Below are 19,576 nucleotides of genomic sequence, written 5' to 3' on the forward strand. Positions count from 1 at the left end.
TTGGGGGAGGAGGGAAACTAGCAGAACAGGTCTTCAGATAGCTAGATATGTTCAGGAGCCAATTTTATGAGCCCAATTCTCATATCTCTTCATATCTAGAAAAGCACTAAAACCCTTCATGGTAACGACTGTTCCTCATGACTAGCAAAAGCTTTATGAGACTAGCATAAACCTTCTAGAAAAATATGCGCTTGATTGCATGTATTCTCCCTTCCAAAATCACATATATACTGACCCTCCCTGCCTCTTTGGAGCAGTGTCTCAGAGCTATCTGAAGTGATGTCTCTCCAGCTTTAGGCCTCATTTTGCCCAAATAAAAACTTAACTTGCAACTCTCACATTGTGCATTTTTTTTAAGTTGACACAATAACAACATTTATTATGTGCTTAAGACAATCCTGGCACTATTTTAAATGTTTTACACAATTTGCTTAATTTTTACAACAAGTCAATAACAGAATGACTACCATTATACCCATTTTATAGGCAAGAAGACTGAGACATCAGATGAAAGGAAGAAGTAACCTACTTAATCATGGAGAAGGGAATGACAACCAACCCCAGTATTCTTCCCTGGAAAATCCCACAGACAGAGGAGGCTGGCGTGCTACAGTCCATAGGGTCACAGAGACGGACATGACTGAGCGACTAACACACACACTCCACCTACAGCTGCACAGGCACAGCAAGAGAGCAGAAAGCCTAAACTGTGAACCCAGACATCAGCTTCACATGCTCCCTCCTCTGCTCTACTCTTCAAGAGTAGCAGTAAAGACCCTTGGGCTTTTCCTTGGAGGGATGGGAGAATGAGCTTATGGTTCCTACAAGCTGTAACTCCAAACCTAGGGCTCCTCAAAACTGCAACCCTGGTGATCATGAGCCTGGTAATTCTCCCTATTCCAGCTATCACTTCCCCACTTCTCTCATAGCCTCTAGCCTTGGGCTGATGACGTGGTCACATGGGGACAGGTGGGACTGCAGTCTGGGACTAGATTCCACTCAGCCACACTTGGAATGTGGCCATCTCCTTACAACCTGGGTAGCAGCTACCATGAGCAGAAGACAAGGTGGAGGCCAGGCAGGCAGTTCCCTTCCCCAGAGCCACTTGTGCCTGAAGCCACCTCTTTAGGTATCACATGCCAGGACTTGACAGCCAGCCTGGCTCAGTATCCAATTCCGACTTCTGACTCAGATGCCTAATGTGGCATGCCTGAATATGCTGTGCTCAGGTGCACTTTTTGTAAAGGATCTGGTTCCAGTGTTGATTTGGAGAGGTAGGGAGAGACAAGTGATGCCTAGGTCAAGAAGAGACAGGGATTTTCTCAGCTGAGAACTCTGCTGAGTGGCCTTTTCCACCCAGACGGTTTCACTGAACGCTGACATCAGAACATTCTAGAAGAGATACCAAATCAAGTCAAATAATGTTCTGATATCCTAGAATTTTCAAAAGTAAAAACCGTGTTCTTAAAAATGCTTAGAATATTCTCCTAGAATTCAGTATTTCACATCCACACTCGCTAGCTTTTCTCAATCTTGTTCTCCATTAATCTGGTGGCCAATAGTTTGGTAGTCCGCTGATTCAATACTGCATCTGCCATTCTTGGCTAATTTTCAGTTTCAACGTACTCAAATATTCCCCTTTCATTTCCTGATAACATCAGCACTTCATGGCAACACAGGGACATCCCTGACCAGGTCCTTCTCTCTCTATCACGCAGGCTAGCTGCACCACTACCCTCTCTATTGCTCTCATACTCATGATCTTTCTTCATGTCTATTTTTGGTCTTCCTGGCTCAAGCTTCTTTGGGCCACTGAAACATAACCCTCACTCTCTTTCTCTCCCTCTGTTATGTATGCTGCTGGTTGGAGCCCCCCAGGTAAAAACTGCTGCAGAAATCCTTTAGTGCTCCTTCCTCAGGAAAACTGATGGCTTCCGGACCACAGCTCAGTTTTTAAGCTGGACGACCTTCTGATGGGTTTTAAACTTCGAATTGGATGTGGACATTTTTCTTTCTGATGACAGAATCACTGGAACTTCCCCTTTGCAGTTGCTTCCTTTCCTTAAAGGTAGCTGAATCTTGCTGTCTTTAAAAACCTTTTCTTTCCAAATTTGCCTGCCATGCCGACCGTCATTAGCGCCTCTGTGGCCCCACGGACAGGGGCTGAGCCCATGTCCCCAGGGCCCATCGCCCAGGCAGCCCAGGACAAGGGCACCGAGGCAGGGGGTGGAAACCCAAGTGGCATCTACTCAGCCATCATCAGCCGCAATTTTCCCATTATTGGGGTGAAAGAGAAGACATTCGAGCAGCTTCACAAGAAATGTCTGGAAAAGAAGGTTCTTTTTGTGGATCCTGAGTTCCCACCGGACGAGACCTCCCTGTTTTACAGCCAGAAGTTCCCCATCCAGTTCGTCTGGAAGAGACCTCCGGTGAGTAGCTGACTGCTTGCTGCTTGGGTTTTTTTCCCTCAGAGAAAACCTCCTACTCAGCACCTCCCCACAGCACAGCTCAGGGAGGCACAGGGCACTGGGTGGAGGATCCTGGAGCAGCTCCATGGGGCTCTGTCCTCAGGGGAGGAGGGCTCATTCTCACTCCTTGCTCTCTTTCTGAAAAAAATCTTTGTTTTTTTACAAAAGCAATTGGAACTCAATTTAATTCACCCTATAAAAAGGAAATATTCCTTTCCCAGAACAAATTCCAAACTAGAATATCCAAACAACTTCCAAAATTCTGACCTGGAGAGGAGTCCAGATCTACTCTCTGTTGAGTGGCTGCATCTTAATAAGATTTTTTTCACTCTCTCATGGGAGGGTGAAAATTGTGATGTTCATTTTAGTTTGCCAGTGGCCATGTTTTTCTGAAATACAGTCCTGAAAAGAGGAAAGTGGCAGCGAAGACTACTTTTTCGAGCACAAAATGTTAGGATTAGAAGAAGACCTAGCCATCATTTGTCCTCACCTCCTGAATGAGGAAATAAAGACACACCACAGCAAAGCCTATTCAGGACACGCATGACAGCCTGGATGAAAACCTTTTCTTAACGGCTGTTCCAGCCTCTGGCTTCCATGTATAGCGATCTACCAGAAGGCAAGTCACATTTCCCAGGCTTCCTTCTCTGATCACACCTCTGGCATGACCCTTTCTTTAATTCAATAAATGTTTTTGAATGTCTTCTAGAGCCAGAAGCCAGGCAAGCAACTGAGGAGTCAGTGTAAATAAGAAAAACAAAAATTCCTGCCCACCTGCAGCCAAGAGTCCTGAGGGCAAGACATGCTTTGAACAAGACAGATGAATTTCAGGAGACAACGTTCAGGGTGCCATGGGATCAGAAGGCAAGGAGAGTTAACCTAGGCCAGAGAGAGAGAGAGCCCCTCCTGAGGAACTCATGTTATCTGAGTGCTGTTTTTTAGCTTCATCAGGTTAAACTGGATAAACCTCGCTGTAGTGTGTCTTTATTTCCTCATACAGAAGGTGAGGACAAATGATGGCTGGGGCTTCTTCTAATCCTAACATTTTGTGCTTGAAAAAGTAATCTTCGCTGCCACTCTCCTCTTTCCAGGGCTCTGTATTTCGGAACCACATGGCCACTGGCAAACTAAAAAGAAGCACTGGGGCCCGGTGCTATTCATGAGCCATGTGTTTCATTTTAACCTGAGATGAAATAGCCAGCAACCCTGCCTTCACGCTGTGTGTTCCACAAGGGCCCCACTCCCCACCTACCGGTTCTGTGGTCAGGTCCATGACTGTCTTGAGGGCCCTCGGTTTAGAAGAGAGAATTGGAAAGGACTTCATTCCCCAACCCAGTCACTGCCCTGCTGCCAGGGCACAGGGACACATCACATCCCTGCTGAAATACCTTCAACCACACCGCTCTCCCTACCCCCGCCCACAGGCCTTGAGATCAAACTCCCTACCTGGGGGATTGCCTCTCCTCCAGCCAGCCCGGCCTCCCTGTCCATCTCTCCTTCACCCTCTCCCCTGGACCCTGACACACATAGCTGCTCTGTTGTCCCAAGTCTTCTCATACCTCTCAGCCTTTGCTCCTGCTGTCTGCCTGCCATGCCCTTCTTGTTTTTATCTGCTTTGTTCTTCCTTACCCTCGCTGTGAAAGGGTATATACCTGTGAAAGGGTATATACCTTATACCTCGCTCAGGTATCACTTCCAGCTTTCTCACGGCCTTTCCCATCAGCTGACAGGGGGAGCATTCTCATTCCTCTTCGGAGCCCCTCACCCAGCAAAGCACCTGGCCCGCAGTAGGCACTCAGCTGCTGGTGGTCAATGAAAGCCCACATCACAGAGCACTGACCTCTGAGAGGGGACAGTCCTGTGTTCTAACCTAATCATTCCTAAAAGCCTTTTCTAACAGGACTGCAGAGACAAAACCTAAAAAAACTTACAAATACTGCTTTTAGTGAAATTGTTGGTGGATTTTAGCCTTAAAACTTAGACCTACACATTAATAAACATGCTTTAAATGGGTCTGTTATGCTCTAGGCCCTAGATGGGTCCCGAAACAAACTGTCATTGTCAGTGTGAAAGGAAGGCCATGAGAAGCCTTGTCCTAAATTGTGCTCCCACCACCACCACCCCTCCAAGTCCAGAACTTTGTATTGTCTCTAAAGGTCCAGATAGCAAAGCCCACTCTCTGTTAAAATGTCCCTATTTCCTCTGAGGTTAAGTTTTGGGGAACGCTGCCTCTTGGGTTCATTGGTATAAGCTAGAATACAGAATTAGAGATGGTAAGCCTTGGAATATCTTGGAGATGTGGTCCATCCAGCCCCTTCACCTACAGGTGATGTGATTAAGGTCCAGAAAGGGCATATGACTTATCTACAGTCACACAGCAACGAGATTGAGACTGAACTACTGCGTTGACTCGAACTTTCTGAAATGTAAAGCACTTCTTGGAGACATAGTTTTCCGTGCATCTCATAGATGTAGTGACCTTTGTCAGGCTCATACAGTCTGAAAAGAGGACTATATCCTATGAGAGGCCCTTCTTGCTTTTACTATCAAAAGCACAGAGTCAGTCAACACCAATCTGAATTTTTATTCACAATCAAGTATTGCTTATTACAATCAGGTGGTGATGATGATGATAAAGGGAGAATTCCTCATGACAAACTATGATTCTAGTTAAGATAAATGGCTGAACATCAACCTTTTCCACTTAAAGGAAGAGAGACACAGGCCACGCACCCTCCTGCGATCTCTCCTCACCCGCACCAGGCACAGCCTCACTGCCTTTCCCCCTCTAATAGACAGCATCACACATTGAGTCTCCAAACCAAACAATCTGATTCCTTCACACTTTACTTACAGCATCTATTTCTACGATCAGAAAGCAACCAAACCTTACACCACTTCCCAATTGTTAAGCCAAATTTTCTTGATGACAAACCCCCGGGCAGAGAAGAGTGGTTCTAGAAAGGGCTTCTGGGAGACTGATGACTCTTGCCCAGCATCACTGGGGACAGGTGTGGGGTGAAACCCGTGTTCCATTCCACGCTGTGGGGGCTGCGGTCATACAACATTCCTGGCCTCTCTCCTCCCCTGGGGTGGGGCAAGCGGGGAGGGTGGGTTCGTAAAGAGAACACGACCTGTGAAGCCCAACATTTTCCTTTCTTTTTCCTCCTGGGAACAAGCTACCTGCTGTTCCTTGTGGCAAGTTTCCCAAAGGCAGGTCCCTGAGGGGAGTCCTCAGACTCCCTGAGACTCATACATACTGGCAAATAGTATGATCACAATTAACCCTAAGAACTCAACACAACGATAACTATTCTAAGTGCTTCCACATGTTAACTGATTTTATCTTCACAACAACCCGGAGAGGTGAGTACTATTATTGTTCCCAGGCATTCTGGCTATGGAAACTCAACTCTTAGCAACAAAATCTATCTAAGTGGGCTTTAGAAGCCAAGATCAGACTTATGAACAATATATGTAGCATTTTCGACTCCCACCTGCCTTACACATTTGTCTCATTTATCCATTGGTTCAAAACTCAGGCACAGAAGTGGGGTGTCATTTACTGGGTTCTCCACAAGCCACAAAAGGAATTGGGCAGTGTCTAAGGGGTTTGGGGCCCTGGAAGCAGCAGCCCCTGTGAGCTAGAGGTAGAATGGCAGAGTGGCTAAGAGCCCAGTCCTGACCTGAGGTCAGATTCTGATACATAACACTTGGGTAATCTTGACCACGTACTCTTCTCTTTGCCTGTCACAAGTTCCCCCATCAGAAAATGAGGAATAATCCTAATAAAAGGACCCATCTCACAACATTGTTGTGAAGATTGCATTAATCCATACCAAAGACTTACAGGTGCCTGGCACGTGGGGGAGTGCCCATGGACTTAAAATGCTCCCAATATGACTAGATGTGCAGCCTCTAAAAAGGGCAATGCCAGAAACATCTTTCCAGCTTCATCTGTGTCTCGAGCAACAAGATACTAGTCACGGTAATGTATTTGAGTACTTTGTCCCTGATCTAAATGAAGTGGTCTGACTACTGTGAGGATTTATGTGTGAACCATCTCCTGTGGGCAGGTAACTGCTTGTCCTTTTGGGCAATTCCAATCATCCCCCATCAAATACAAAAGTGCGTTTGATTGTGAAATGTGAGTGCATCATGGGAATGTGAAGGTGACCACATAATGGGGGATCACAATGCCCTGGGGAACATGGCTGCTCACTCAGCGACTGGCTCTAACAACCTCGGGACTAAGGAGGCGAGCAAATGTTCCCATTTCCCCATCTGCTTTTGCCTTGTGCATTCCACGTTATTTCTCCACACTCTCCTGCAATCACTGTTAAAATCAGGGACAACTTAAACCCCTTTTGCTTTTGGAGGGGAGAGGCGTGAGGGGCCAGCTGCAAGACCTGTGCATTTGGTGTCCTCCTTACCCTTGGGAATGTGGGATCCCCAAATCACTCCACAGTGACCCCGAGGCCTATGAGGGAATTCTCCCTTGGGAAGCAGCATCTCCCTTCCTGGTGCCTCTGCCCTTCCCTCCATAGGCAAGTTGACTCACATCCTCTTGTGGCTTAGGGCACAGGGGTTCCGTGTGGTGCAGACCCTCCAAGTCAGCTCAGCTCACTAAGGCCTCCAGCAACAGGGACTGGCAACATGTTCCTGAGCCTCCCTTGTCTCTGACCCTAGACAGAGTTTCCTTTCAGTAAATTCTGTCTCATTCCAGCCCCACCCTAACCTGGATCCCAGAGAAGGAGGGGTCAACTCTATTTGGGAGCCAGGTTAAGTCAGACTTCAGGTTAAACTGCACTTGATGGATTCAGTCTCAGTGTCTCTTGGCTCTGCCAGGAGTGGTTATAGTGTATTTGGGCCTCCCATTCACAGCTGAGGTCAAAACTGCATCATTGACATACTGCTATTACTCTGCAGTTACTCTTCGAGTCTGACTTTTTGAGACCCCATGGACTGAAGCCCACCAGGCTCCTCTATCCATGGGACTTCCCAGGCAAGAATATTGAGTGGGTTGCCATTTCCTTTTCCAGGGTATCTCCCCAACCCAGGGATCAAATCTGTGTCTCCTGCTTGGCAGGCAGATTCTTTACCGTCTGAGCCACCAGGGAACCCCTTGTTGATATACAGCCACCTCTAATTCATCCCTTCAGCTCTTCCCCTAGGAAATCTGTTTTCCTTTCCTCCTCTGCCCTCTAAGCTCCTAGGGCTGACAGCTGGGACTCTGCATTTTCCCTGAGCCACTTTCTGCTCAGCTTTCTTTGTTTTCACTGGCTCTTGGGAGTTGGGGAAATTAACCACCTTTTCCTGATCTCCAGATCTAGTGTTCTATAATTTGCTGGCAGTAGCTGGGCCTCTAGCCATAGGCTGTCCAATTACCTTTTCCTCTCACGTCCTGTTCCCATGCCATCCATTCAGGGCCCGACCCTTTGCCAGTTCAGAGCTGGGTCTCAGCTTCACCCACCTGTCTCTAGTGTATGCCTTCCCTCTAACCTGTTATTATTATTACAGCCCATATCTAGTTGTGCTTTGCCCTGTTATTCTAACCTGGCTGTCAGCCTTGCTCTTCTGCTTCCTTGGGTCAGCTAGTTCCCTCTGCCTAGACCTGAGGAAACTTCTTTCCCAGACAGACAGAAGTCCCTTTGTACTCTGAACAGGCAACTTTGTCTCTTTATAGTTCCAAACCTGGAAATTTCTTGAATTACACTCTTTTTAAGGATAGAGTTTAGATAAGTTTTCCATGCTGTAATTTATCATGAACTGTCTTTCACCAAGTCTAGAAGATTCTGATGCTGGTACTTTCTTGATCTTATCAGAGGGTATCCCTGGAAGGTCACAATCACCACCCAGCTGAATGCAATTGAAGGAAGTTTCTAATGTAAGATGTGTAACAATTTCAGGAATATTAAAATATGAGGGGGGAAAAAGTGCCTTTAGAATGGAGAAATAAGACAAATAAGACCCCTTTTCTCCTAAACTCAGAGTTCTGCCATCCCCTTCATACTCCTCTTCCCAAACCATTTCTTTCTCCTGGCCTCCTATCAGCCTGAATCCAACCCCTGAAGCTGGACTTTGCTGCTGTCTGTCTGACCTGGTCCCCTGCCCCTTCCCAAGTCCCCACTATCCAGGCAGAACTAACTTCTCCCTGTCCCAAGTTGTTACACCAGACAAAATTTTAAAATAAAATAGGACTTCCCTGGTGGTCTAGTGGGCTTCCCTGGTAGTTCAGCTGGTAAAGAATCCTCCGGCAATGTGGGAGACCTGGGTTTGATCCCTGGGCTGGGAAGATCCCCTGGAGAAGGGAAAGGCTACCCACTCCAGTATTCTGGCCTGGAGAATGCTATGAACTGTGGTCCACTAGTTACGGATCCACGCTTCCAATGCAGGGGGGCAAGGGTTCAATCCCTGGTTGGGGAACTAAAATCCCATATGCTGCATGGAACAGTCAAAAACGAAACTAAAATAAATCATTACATTCTCCAGGTTAGGTCTTATTACCACAAAATTATCTTTGATATTTTATACATGTTTATCCAAATGTGCTTTTATATGTCAATCCTCAGCATGGTGGAATCTTCAGCTTCTCTCTTCAAGAGGAAAACACCCAAGGAAAATGTAGGAAGATTCTTGTAATCACAGGAAGATAGCTGGACATGGTTGTTTTCTGGGAGAGAAAAAGAAAAAAAAAATGCTGATTTACTTACAAGAGAAAGGAGAGCTAGAACAGAAACCAAAATGGGGTGGGGGAAGCAACAAGGTAGGAGGCTTCACCTGCCAGGGTCAGACCCCCCTTGACCTGAACCTCAAAGATCCCTTTATTGATGAGCTTGTGAAATGCTAGAGGCAAGTATGTGACTTTCCTCAGTAAAGGATGGAAGTTAGTGTTTAGATTTTCACAGGCCGGATTGGGCCAGCACACCCGCAAATCAGAATGTGGAAAGCACAGGAATGGGGAAAGGAGAGAAGCATGAAGAAGCAAGTGGGGGCAAGGAGGGCCTCTCAGAGGCTGTGAATGGGGGTTCAAGATCTCCAAGGAACCATGAGGCCTCAGCTCACACCTGGGAAGCATTCTACTTTTTTTAAAAAGCTGACACTTCTTTACCATTTTCATCCAAACTTCAGATTTAAATAATCACGATAGAACTTTTAGAAGTGTACTGTATACCCCCAGAGCACCAGGAATATATAGTATATATTATACAGGAGTATAAAAACTGCTATAAAAAACTCATTATAAATCGTAGAATTGAAAATGTTTGGAAACTACTGCTTTCCACCACTCCAGATAGAGGGGCTCCTTTCCTGATGTTAAGGTTTTGAAGGCAAAACGAAGTCCCCATCTCCTTCCTGCATTAACCTTTCACAGTCTGAAAGTTCATGCTTATTTCCAGCCAGAACTTTTCCGGCCACAATTTTAGCACATTATATCCAGCTCTGACCCAGCAGACAGTGAAACAGAGTCATCTGGTTTCCTCTATATTGTAATTCTCCCTATTTGTGAATAATGCCATCCTTCCTTTAGTTGCTTCAGATCAAATCGCCATTCCTCTGACTCTAAAGGAAGTGGTTTTTCCCTCCCTGGAGATGTTAATGCTGTGATCCAGGATTAGTTGACCCTTAGGACTTCTTTATTTGTGAATTCACCTACTCATTGAAATTTATTTGTAACCCCTAAGTCAATATCCATAAGGCTCCTTCAGTCATTTGCTGACATGTGTAGGGCAGTGAAAAATTTGTCTCCCTCCATACACGTTCCTAACTGAAGTCAGACAAGGTGACCCTCTGCCTGCTAGTTTCAGCTCTCAGACTGTAAACAAGAGTCCTTCTCATAGTTTGTTTGGTGTTACATTTGGTCACATTTCAGTACTTTTTATTGCTGATTTCTCTTTTAAAATGCCCCCCAACGTGCTGTGCCAAAGTACTATTTAGTGTTCTAAAGTGCAAGAAGGCTGTGATGTGCCTTAAGGAGAAAATACGTGTATTAGATAAGCTTCATTCAGGCATGAGCTATGGTGCTGTCAGTTCAATGTTAATGAATTAATAACACATATTAAATAAGGTGTCTTTAAACAGAAATACACATAAAATAAGGTTGTATATTGATGGGTTGATGAAAATCTTGTGATCAGAGACTCCCAGGAATCTAATACTGTATTTCCATCTTCCATCCATATTCATTAACTGAACATTCACAGTGAGTTTATAGAACCTAACTACCATGAATAATAATGAGAATCAACTCTCTTCCTATGTTCTCCCTATTCCTGAGGATCACAGCTTGAAATAATACCCTATGAACAGTGTGATCAATAGGAAACACTGCAACATATTTTAATCCATTGCAGTTGTTATTCTTTTTGATGTTCAAATTGTCCCATCTTCAGACAGTGTTGCCTGTTATCACTTGACATGACACCATTCATCTTCAACTGCTTCCTTGTTTTCTGGCCACAACAAAAAGTCCCAGGCTCGTCTTGGACATTCTTGCTCTAGAACCTGGAATGAATCATTTCTTTAAGGAGCCTGGTTCCTTTTAGTCTGAACTGGAGTTGAAAAAAAGGAGTGAAATGTAGAACACAGCTGACCGTTGACTTCCTAGGACCCAGGGCTTGCCCTTTACATCAGCACCCCGGATTTGGAAGCTTTCTGACAACCTGTGGGGACACTGTAGGTCTCTTGCTCTAATGACTGCTGCCACTGCCCATCACTGCTAAAATTAACACTGTACCCTGTGTGACTTCCTTACTGAGGAGTGGGGGAGTGGGGGGGGGGGGGGAGTCACATGACCTGAGTTACTCAATTCTGAAAGGAAGAAATCCTAGTTTGGCACGAAATAAATTTACTCCATTCCAGTGTGAGAAGAGAGGAAAGATGCAGAGTCATAGGGACGCTGAGGCTGTGTGCAGTGAGCGCTCTGTCCCTGTGCAGCTGCTTCTCTCAGGATTAGTATCTTTCCAGTGAACCTGGCTGGGAGGAGGTCTTCTTGTAATCTGTTTTAGTGTCATCACCTGTCAGACAGTTTAGAGAGAAGTTGCATCACTGGACTAGCCACAAAGAGGAAGCGCTGGGGACATGGTGCAGAATGGTTAAGTCAGATGGGTTTAGAAGCAAACAGACCTGGTCGGAACCCTGACTCTGTCCCTAGCAAGTCACATAAAGTTTCCAAGCTTTTAGTTTCTTTTCTATAATGCAGATAGTGATACTCTAATCAAATGGCTGTTCTGAGCCAGTATCCATAAAGTCCAAGTAGGTGCTCAAGGTAAGCCAGCAATTACTATCGGGATAGGCAGCAAAGGGAGTGCACATGCTTTCGAGTCAAAGAAACTTCATTCATATCCCAGCTCCACCTCTTACCAGTGTGACCTCAGGCAAGTAAGTTACTGACCTTTCCCAGGGCTTGATTTCCTCACCTGTGAAAAGAAAATCAAAGTTCCTACTTTCTTAGAGTTGTTGTAAGAATTAAATGAGATACTGTATATGACTTGCTTAGCATAATGAATCAAGAAGTACTGATGACGGTAATTGAAAGTCAAAATGAGATACCCAATTGAGAGTCAGCCCTCTCTATAAGCAGAAAATCAGTCATCACAGTGCCATCCTGGAGTGCAGATGGGGGCCATGAGTTTCATTGAAAGTGACAATCCTATAAATAACTTTCAGGACTGCTTCCCATTATATCCCATAAGACAGCAGCTTTTCCCAGAAGTCATAATACGGACAGGACTCTAGACATCATAGGAGGAATAAGCTGAAATAACTCAGCAGTATTATGCTGCAAATGGGAGGGACAGAGACAGAAATAGCCAAGAAATGTATGAGAAGACGCATTTTGTTGATTATGAACAAGGAAGAGAATTGTTCATAACTCATGTAGTTCTTGAGCATTTGTTGTCTTTATTGTTTTTGTTGTTGTTTGGTTGCTCAGTCATGTCCAATTTTTTTGGACAATATGGACGGCAGCACACCAGGTTTCCCTGTCCATCACCAATTCCTGGAGCTTGCTCAGACTCATGTCCATTGAGTCAGTGATGCCATCTAACCATCTGATTCTCTGTTGTCCCCTTCTCCTCCTGCCTTCAGTCTTTCCCAGCATTAGGGTCTTTTCTAAGGAGTCAGTTCTTCACATCAGGTAGCCAACTTCAGCATCAGTCCTTTCAATGAATATTCAGGGCTGATTTCCTTTAGGATTAACTGGTTTGACCTCCTTGTAGTCCAAGGGACTCTCAAGAGTCTTCTCCAACACTACATTTCAGAAGCATCAGTTCTTTGGTGCTCAGCTTTCTTTATGGTCCAAGTCTCACATCCACACATGACTACTGGAAAAACCATAGCTTTGAATAGACAAACCTTTGTTAGCAAAGTAATGTCTCTGCTTTTTAATATGCTGTCTAGGTTGGTCATAGCTTTTCTTCCAAGGAGCAAGCATATTTTAATTTGAGGCTGCATCCACTATGGACACCTTTGTAGTGATGCTTCTAAGGCCCACATGACTTTGCATTCCAGGATGTCTGGCTCTAGATGAGTGATCACACCATTGTGGTTATCTGAGTCATGAAGATCTTTTTTTGTATAGTTCTTCTGTGTATTCTTGCCACCACTTCTTAATATCTTCTTCTGTTAGGTCCATACCATTTCTGTCCTTTATTGTGCCCATCTTTGCATGAAATGTTCCCTTGGTATCTCTAATTTTCTTGAAGAGATCTCTAGTCTTTCCCATCCTATCGTTTTCCTCTATTTCTTTGTATTGTTTACTGAAGAAGGCTTTTTTTCTCTCTCCTTGCTATTCTTTGAAACTTTGCATTCAGATGGGTATATCTTTCCTTTTCTCCTTTGCCTTTCACGTCTCTTTTCTTCTCAGCTATTTGTTGTCTCTTCTCAGAAAACCATTTTGCCTTTTGCATTTCTTTTTCTTTGGGATGGTTTTGATCACCACCTTCTGTACAATGTTATGAACCTCCGTCCTTAGTTCTTCAGGCACTCTATCAGATCTAATCCTGTGCGTTTATTTGTCACTTCCACTGTATAATCGTAAGGGATTTGACTTAGATCATACCTGAATGGTTTAGTGGTTTTCCCTACTTTCTTCAAGTCTGAATTTTGAAATTAGCTAAGAGGAAAATATTTACCCAATTATACTAAAGTAAATACTGATTTTTAATTTCTCTAAAATTTATGATGTTATTTTGGGAAGACAATGGGCAGAGCATAATGTGAGAAACTTAAACTTCATTCCCCCAAGTAGGAACTCTATTGATACTTTCTAAAGATAGTAAATTAAAAAGTAATAGTACAAGCATATTATTTAAAAATATAGAGGTAAATACCAGGAAAAAGTAGTTAAAAGAATTAAAAGTGGCTGCCTCTGAGGTGAGGGATTTGTGGGGCAAGAGATTGCTCTTCCTCTAGATAACTTTTGTTTGATTTTTTAAAAACTTTATTCATGTATAAACCAAATAAAAATAAAATTATTTCTTAAAAAAAAATACTGACCTCAAAAAGTATTTTGAGGAAATTCCCAGGCAGTTCAGGATTAGGTCTTCAGGCTTCCACACTGCAGGGGGCACAGTTTTGATCTGTGGTCAGGGAATTAAGATCCCACATGCTGCTGAGCATGGACAAAAATAAAAAGTAATAACAATAAACTTAAAAATAATAAGTTTAAAAAATTATTTCGAGCTATTATAGTATCCTGTAAAACTAATACCATAGTTTCAAACACTAGTGAACATAGAATCTCCCTGACCCCTTCCAAGAGGATCTGAATCCTTAGGTCTGGGGTAAGCCCTGGGAATCTGCACTCTTAACTGGCATCCCAGGTGATTCTGATGTAGGTAGTCCAAAGACCACACACTGAGAAACACGTAGTAGATGAAGACTGATGAGCCCGCACAAACGGACAGGGAGACGCGTCCTCCTGATGGACAGGCTGCCAGAACGGAGTTTCTCCCCGGGCCAGCTCCTTGTACACACACTCGAACTGCCCATTTGAGCATGGTGAAATGTGGAAAAAGCCGAGATTTCTTGTGAATATAATTCTGACACACATTTATCCTCCTTCCGGGCCCACCACGTTCTCTGCCTCAAAGGTCTTGAACTCGGAACAGTGTGTGTCAGTTCACAGCCACTGGAACCCACTTTCACAGGGACTTTCATTCGAGGTCAAGCTACCTACCCTCTAGGCTCCTCTCACAGATTCGAGTCCTGAAATGGTCAGTCAAGGTCTTTGGGGGGATGGGGCAGGGACATCAGGAGAATGAAGGCTTCATTAACCTCAGACAATGGCCCGGAGCAGATTCCTCCTATGCATTCAGCAGCCTGTATAGGATTAGTGTATACAGCATGTTTCGAAGGCCCCATGCTATATCCCATTGGCCGCCAGTGTTAAAGGCCTGAATGCCTTTTGCTGAGGCAGGGTAAGCCTCTCTGTAACTATATTTTCTCTTTTTAAAGAAAGAATCCCAGCAAGGCTGATGGAGGTGGCCTGAAGGTCTGTAGGCCTTGTGGCCTGTCCTGGGGCCGTCCCTGGCTCTCTTGCTCCCCTTGCCGGCTCCCTGTCTGACTGGCATGGCGTTGCCCCTTGACCGTGGGCTTAGGGGCCTCCAGCCAAAGCTGCTGACTCTGACCACGGCCTTTCTCTGGGCTGTGTTCATTTGCATTGCGCTGCTGAGGGTGGAGGAGCTATATAGGCTCCGGCCCATTCACGGGAGGATTAGGCCTGGACCAAGGGCGCAGCAGGAAAGAGGCCACAGCAAAGGCCCAGCTCCACTCCCTGAGCGGTCATCATGCCCTACCTGCTGCCAGGATTCTTCTGTGACCGTGTGATCCGTGAGAGGGACAGGAGAAACGGAGAGGGCACTGCCACACAGCCCATCAAGTATGAGGGGCAGGATTTTGTTGTTCTCAGACAACGGTGCCTGGCTCAGAAGTGCCTCTTTGAAGACCGTGTGTTCCCAGCAGGCATCCAATCCCTGGGCTCCCATGAGCTGAGCCAGAAAACCAAGATGAAGGCCATCGCGTGGAAAAGGCCAAAGGTAGGGATAGGAGGGACAGCTCCTGGGGACAGGAGATCAAGTGGTCCAGAGCCTGAGACCAAAGATCCTGGATCTGACCAAGTGGCTTATTAACATACTCCTGCTCCCAAATACTTTCCTGCTTCCTCCTGAAACTGGAGCTGTTATTTTCTATTCCTGAACTAAAGACTATTTAATACTTTATAAATGCCTGAGACTGTAAATATTTTTGAGAGAACTAATGCACTGACTTAAAGTCATAGTAAAACAGTAAGGAATCATTATCACATCTCTTCTCTAGAGCAGGTATTCTGGGGTGGGAAAGTGGAGTGGTGAACAGAATTAGGGCTCATAGTTACAAAAGGAGTTCCATGGAAGGTGGTGAAAAGTTGTGGAATAGGAGGCTGCAGGAGGCTGGAGACTTGTCTTCTTAACTGTTTGCCTAAGGCTGGTTCATTAGTGATATGTCACTTCTGTTTAAATAAAAAGGTCCATGCTGACCTGCCACACTCCTTACTGGGAAAAGCAGTTTGCTCTGCTGCTGGTGCTGCTAAGTCACTTCAGTCGTGTTCGACTCTGTGCGACCCCATAGATGGCAGCCCACCAGGCTCCCCCATCCCTGGGGTTCTCCAGGCAAGAACACTGGAGTGGGTTGCCATTTCCTTCTCCAACGCAGGAAAGTGAAAAGTGAAAGTGAAGTCGCTCAGTCGTGTCCGACTCTTAGCGACCCCATGAACTGCAGCCTACCAGGCTCCTCCGTCCACGGGATTTTCCAGGCAAGAGTACTGGAGTGGGGCGCCACTGCCTTCTCGGCAGTTTGCTCAAGGATGCCTTATAGCCCGGCAACTGAAGAGCCCATTTGTTTCAACTGTATTCCGCTACTCTGTGCTTCTCAAACTGTGGTCTTTGGACTACCTGTGTCAGAATCACCTGGGATGCCAGTTTAAAATGCAGAGTCCCAGGGCTCATCCCAGACGTATCTATATTTCTGTATTTAACTGACTGTATTCATAATAAGTGAAACATGAGTTCATGGTGACTCATACCAAAATATTTCTCTTTGTGTGTGTATGACTTTTATATACTAACTTTTTATCCATCAACTGTGCTATATTTTCTTATTAGTTCCAGAAATGTGTTTTTCTTTTTGTTATTTGTTTAGGATTTTCTCCATAGACAGTTACATCATCTGTGAATGAGGAGTTTATTTCTTCCTTTCCAATCTTTATAAATTTCCTTTTCTTGTTTTATTGCATTAGCCAGGACTTTCAATATGATGTTGAGTAAGAGTGGTAAGAGGACTATGGCTGATTCATATTTGGCAAAACACAAAATTCTGTAAAGCAATTATCCTTGAATCAAAAAAATAAATGTTTTAAAAAGAAAAAAAAAGAGTGGTAATAGGAGACATTTTGACTTGTCCCTAATCTGAAGGAGAAAGCATCTCATTTCTCAACATTAAATATGATGATAATTGTAGGTCTCTAAAAAAAGGTACATTTTCTTTACCAGCTTGAGGACATTCCCCTCTGGTCCTAAGAGTTTTTGTCATGAATGGGTATTGAATTTTGTCAAATGGTTTTTGTGTATCAATTGATATGATCATTGATTTTTCTTCTTAGCCTATTGTGATGATTGATTTTCAAATGTTGAACCAGTCTTGCATACGTGGAATAAATCCCACTTGTCTGTAGTGTATAATTTCATTTATAATTTGTTGTTTTTGAGTTACTAATTTTTTTGAGGATTTGATTTTATTTTCATAAGAGATATTGGTCTGTAGTTTTACTTTGCAACGTCATTTTCTGATTTGAGTATTAGGGTAATATTGGCCTCATAGAATGAGTTATGAAGTGTTCTCTCTGCTTCTATTTTTCTGCGGGGTATTGTAGAGAATTGGTATCATTTCTTCCTTGAATGTTTGATAGAATTCACCAAGAAAATTATCTGGATCTGGTGCTTTCTTTTTTGGAGGGTCATTAATCATTGAACAAAACTTTTTAACAGGTATAGCCATATTCAGATAATCTATTTGTCCTTGCACATGTTTTGATAGTTTGTGTCTTCCATGAAATTAGTATGTTTTATCTAAGTTACCAGTTCCTGTGGTCATAGAGTTATCTGTAGTATTCCTTTATTATCCTTTTAATGTCCATGGGATTAGTAGTAGTGATCTGTTCATTTTTGATATTGGTAATTTGTGTCTTCCCTTTTTTTCCCTTGGTTAGCACGGCTAGAGGTTTATTAATATTATTGACTTTTTCAAGAACCAGTTTTTGGCTTTATTCTTTCTATTGTTTTGCTATTTTCCGTTTCATTGATTCTGCTCCTATTCTTTTTTTCTATTTGCTTTGCACTTAAATTTTTTTCTTTCTCTAGTGTCCTAAGGTAGAATATTGGTATTGATATCAGATCTTTTTTCTTCTCTAATATATACATTTAATATTGTAGATTTCCCTCTGAGCCCTGGTTTCACTGCATTCCACAAATTTTGATGTTATATTTTTATTTAGTTCAAAATAATTTGTAACTTCTCCTGGAACTTCTTCTTTAACTTGTGTGTTATTTAGAATTGTGTCATTTAATTTCCAAATAATTTGGGGTTTTTCAGTTATTTCATTATTGCTTTCTATTTTCATTCCACTGTCATCTGAAAACATACTTTGTATGTTTTATATTCTTTGAAATTTGTCAAAGTGTGTTTTATAGCCCAGAGTGTGGTCTTAGTGACTCTTCCATGTGATATTGAGAGCAGAAATGTGTATTCGCCTTGCGACCCCATAGACTGTAGCCCTCCAGGCTCCCCTATCCATGGAATTCTCCAGCAGGAATACTGGAGTGGGTAGCTATTCTCTTCTCTAGGATATCTTCCTGACACAGGATTGAGCCTGGGTCTCCTGTATGGCAGGCTGGCTCTTTACCATCTGAGCCACTGGGAAGTCCATATATGCAGTCTGCTGCTGCTGCTGCTGCTAAGTCACTTCAGTCATGTCCAACTCTGTGCGACCCCATAGACAGCAGCCCACCAGGCTCCCCCATCCCTGGGATTCTCCAGGCAAGAGTACTGGAGTGGGTTGCCATTGCCTTCTCCGATATATGCAGTCTCAGTTCAGTTCAGTCGCTCAGTCGTGTCCAGCTCTTTGCGACCCCATGAATCGCAGCATGCCAGGCCTCCCTGTCCATCACCAACTCCCGGAGCTCACTCAAATTCACGTCCATCAAGTTGGTGATGCCATCCAGCCATCTCATCCTCTGTCATCCCCTTCTCCTGCCCCGAATCCCTCCCAGCATCAGAGTCTTTTCCAATGAGTAAACTCTTCGCATGAGGTGGCCAAAGTACTGGAGCTTCAGCTTCAGCATCATTCCCTCCAAAGAACACCCAGGGCTGATCTCCTTCAGAATGGACTGGTTGGATCTCCTTGCAGTCCAAAGGACTCTCAGGAGTCTTCTCCAACACCACAGTTCAAAAGCATCAATTCTTTGGCGCTCAGCTTTCTTCACAGTCCAACTCTCACATCCATACATGACCACTGGAAAAACCATAGCCTTGACTAGACGGACCTTTGTTGGCAAAGTAATGTCTCTGCTTTTGAATATGCTATCTAGGTTGGTCATAACTTTTCTTCCAAGGAGTAAGGGTCTTTTAATTTTATGGCTGCAGTCACCATCTGCAGTGATTTTGGAGCCCAAAAAAATAAAATCTGACACTGTTTCCACTGTTTCCCCGTCTATTTCCCATGAAATGATGGGACCAGATGCCATGATCTTTGTTTTCTGAATGTTGAGCTTTAAGCCAACTTTTTCACTCTCCTCTTTCACTTTCATCAAGAGGGTTTTTAGTTCCTCTTCACTTTCTGCCAGTACCTTATAATAGAAAATACCCAATTTCTCCCTTCCTTCCCTCGAGACATTACTAACACGCATTTCACTTACCATATGCTATAAGTACTCAACATGTTTTTGTTTTTATTACTTTAAATAAAGTTATCTTTAGATTAAGAATAAGAAAAATAAAAGCTTTATTTTACCTTCATTTATACCTTCTCTGATGCTTTTCCTTTTTTTATATAGGTCCAGGTTTCTGTTCTA

General features: G+C 43.9%; 1 protein-coding gene across 6 annotated transcripts in view; it reads left to right on the forward strand.

Moving 5' to 3' along the window:
• The first annotated feature begins 1,833 nt into the window (after positions 1-1,833).
• The window catches only part of CAPN3 (calpain 3), a 58,402-nt gene continuing 40,659 nt past the window's right edge, over positions 1,834-19,576 (forward strand). For all 6 annotated transcript variants that reach the window (XM_061430890.1, XM_061430892.1, XM_061430894.1 and 3 more), the window contains exon 1: positions 1,834-2,429. In XM_061430890.1, the coding sequence (XP_061286874.1) occupies positions 2,121-2,429 (309 nt within the window). In that variant the 5' untranslated portion in view covers positions 1,834-2,120. The remainder of the gene's footprint in view (positions 2,430-19,576) is intronic.

The sequence above is a fragment of the Bos javanicus genome, chromosome 10 (genome assembly GCF_032452875.1).
Source record: "Bos javanicus breed banteng chromosome 10, ARS-OSU_banteng_1.0, whole genome shotgun sequence".
Taxonomy (NCBI): Eukaryota; Metazoa; Chordata; class Mammalia; order Artiodactyla; family Bovidae; genus Bos; species Bos javanicus.